General features: G+C 43.3%; 1 protein-coding gene across 6 annotated transcripts in view; it reads right to left on the bottom strand.

The window, feature by feature from the left end:
• Positions 1 to 2,500, bottom strand: part of LOC125038397 (pancreatic triacylglycerol lipase-like) — a 19,363-nt gene that overhangs the window by 1,802 nt on the left and 15,061 nt on the right. For all 6 annotated transcript variants that reach the window (XM_047631909.1, XM_047631908.1, XM_047631905.1 and 3 more), the window contains exons 6-8: positions 1,808 to 1,936; positions 1,184 to 1,314; positions 629 to 761 (exon numbers count right to left, since the gene is read on the bottom strand). In XM_047631909.1, coding sequence (XP_047487865.1) covers positions 629 to 761; positions 1,184 to 1,314; positions 1,808 to 1,936 — 393 coding nt within the window. The remainder of the gene's footprint in view (positions 1 to 628; positions 762 to 1,183; positions 1,315 to 1,807; positions 1,937 to 2,500) is intronic.

Raw genomic sequence — 2,500 nt, 5'->3', positions numbered from 1 at the left:
AACAACTGTAAATACCTTCAACATGACAAACACCATCACTAAAACACGAAAAGATCTCTCAAGGATGAGGATAAGCCAGATGTGCGAAGCTGAAGAATGTCGAGGAAGGGAGCCCAGCCTGTGCCGACTCGATTAGTGTGTCAGCTGGTGTTGACACACTCTAGTCCTTACCCACCGTGGTGCCCAGCCATAGCAGTAGTGTCCAGGCGACAAATGCAACTTCTCGCGCTTGGGCGACTCGTTGACCGCCGACCACTTCAGTTCAGCGAGATTTGCGAAGACTAGCTAGGCCCGGAAGATCTCTCAATACACAAAGAGAACTTCTATAGTTTTAGCCTTTGAGCCTAGTACAGTGTCGGCCTCTCATCAAAGGGGTCGGCGATTCGCGCCCCGCCCAGGCGCGAGAAGTTGTAAATGTCACCTGGAGGTTACTTGCTGTGGCTGGGCACCACGGTAGGGTCGGAACTATGCTCAGTCAAGTCAGCACCAGCTGGCACACACTAATCGAGTCGGCACAGGCCGGACATTGCCTGGGCGACGTTCAGCTTCGCATATCTTGCTCATCCTGATCTTCAGTAGTTCCGTAGGCTGTCACAGAATTGAATCAAGAAATGTAGGGCAAACTCACCGCAATAATGAGGTCCAGTAGTTGTGGAGACGTAGACCTTCACAGGATTGCTTATGTTCCCTTGCCATGAGTCTGCGTGGAGGCCCATGGGCGCACAGCGAGCGCCCTCTTCACCACAGTTGTGACATTTCCCCTGGGTTGAGAATCAGATTATGAGGATTGGAAGGTTAATAACTAGAATGCAGGTTGAGAATGCCTTGTATAAAGAGTACTCCCGAAATATTGATATAACATCTTGTGTCACACACTTGCAGACACACACGCACACACACACGCACACACACACACACACACACACACACACACACATATATATATATGCACGCACGCACACACACACACACACACACACACCCTACACTACACTACTCTACACTTCACTACACTACATCACAACACAGTACAGCACAATATATCATAATCACAACGCAACACACACCAATACAATTACAAACAAACAGAACAGCACACACACCAGCAACCTCTCACACACACACATAAACACAGACAGAGCTACCACTACACTACCACAGAATACAAATTATAGGTACTCACCGCCATATAACTGTCATAAGAGGAGCACTCGAAAGCCAGGTAAGGACAGGTCGAGAGGATAGAGTCGGTGAAGAGCTTCGGAGCTCTATTGTGGCTGCAGGCGATGAACTCTTTCTGTGCTGCGTCCAGGCCTTGGTGGTCAGAGACATGCAGATTTAAGGTGTGTGAATGTAAAACGTCTTAAATAACTCTTAATGAAAGAGTTTGATGTGTACATTTTTGGATAGAGAGGTGGTTAGATGAATTGATTGGTATATGGATGGAGATAAATGCTATATATAATAGCTTTGTGGTTATATGGGTGTACATTTTTTACATGTGAATGTGTAGATAGAAAGATGGTTTGATGTTAAGAGATTCCAAGACAGATATAGATAAGGAGATAGACAAAGGCAGATAGATAGAGAAATAGATACTGAAAGAGACGAAAAAAATCTCTGAAGGATGTAATCGCTATCATCTTATTAATGACTAAAGGGAATTTACCGAAGCAAGTAAATCCAACCCTTTATGGTCACCGAAATTTCCCAAATGAACTTCATCAACTTAATTACTCATTGTTGTATCCACTAGTCCCCAGTGTCTACTTTATTCATTATTCATTATTCGTCCTTTATATCTCACCCTCGAGGAAATCCTTGCCGTCGGTGAGCGCCGTGAGTGGGATGCGGCTGAGGGAGTCGCAGCCGGGCTGTTGTCGGCCGCCGTTCGGGTAGAAATCCAGGTGCCCGACTTGCTGCTCCAGCCCGTAGCCTGTGCCCCGGGGGAGAGCCATAAAACGTAGTATGAAACATATAATTCGCCATGAGGTTACACGAGGCTAAATGTTGGTTAATATCTCCGCAAACCCTCAGAAAAAGCCTCCCGTCTTCCGTTTTTTTACTTGTCTTCAAAAAAAAATCTCCTAAACTGCGCCAAAACGAAAGTGAAAAAACGTTGACACTCCCCGTCCTTGCAGCCAGAATGGGCTCTGTCTTTGTCTTCAATCACGTCATATTTTAGATCTCAAGTTCCTATAGATAAATAAATTCATACAAAATGAATAAATCAGTAAATGAATGATGAATAAATAAGTAAATGAATGATGAATAAATAAGTAAATAAATAACAAAAGAATAAACCAATAAACAAATCGAATAGATAAGTAGATAAATAAATTAATGAATACATAAAGAAACAAATAAATGTTGAAAATCAAATAAACAAACAAATGACCAAATAAAGTCACGAGCATCCTTTTCCTCCGCTTTCTATCACACACATAACACAGAGCAACCAAATCTTAAAGCGAAAAGGAGACAGAGAAAATAAAACTAC

The sequence above is a fragment of the Penaeus chinensis genome, chromosome 24, assembly GCF_019202785.1.
Source record: "Penaeus chinensis breed Huanghai No. 1 chromosome 24, ASM1920278v2, whole genome shotgun sequence".
Lineage (NCBI taxonomy): Eukaryota > Metazoa > Arthropoda > Malacostraca > Decapoda > Penaeidae > Penaeus > Penaeus chinensis.
The sequence above is the reverse complement of the archived record's forward strand: the minus strand, read 5'-3'. Positions and strand labels throughout refer to the sequence as shown.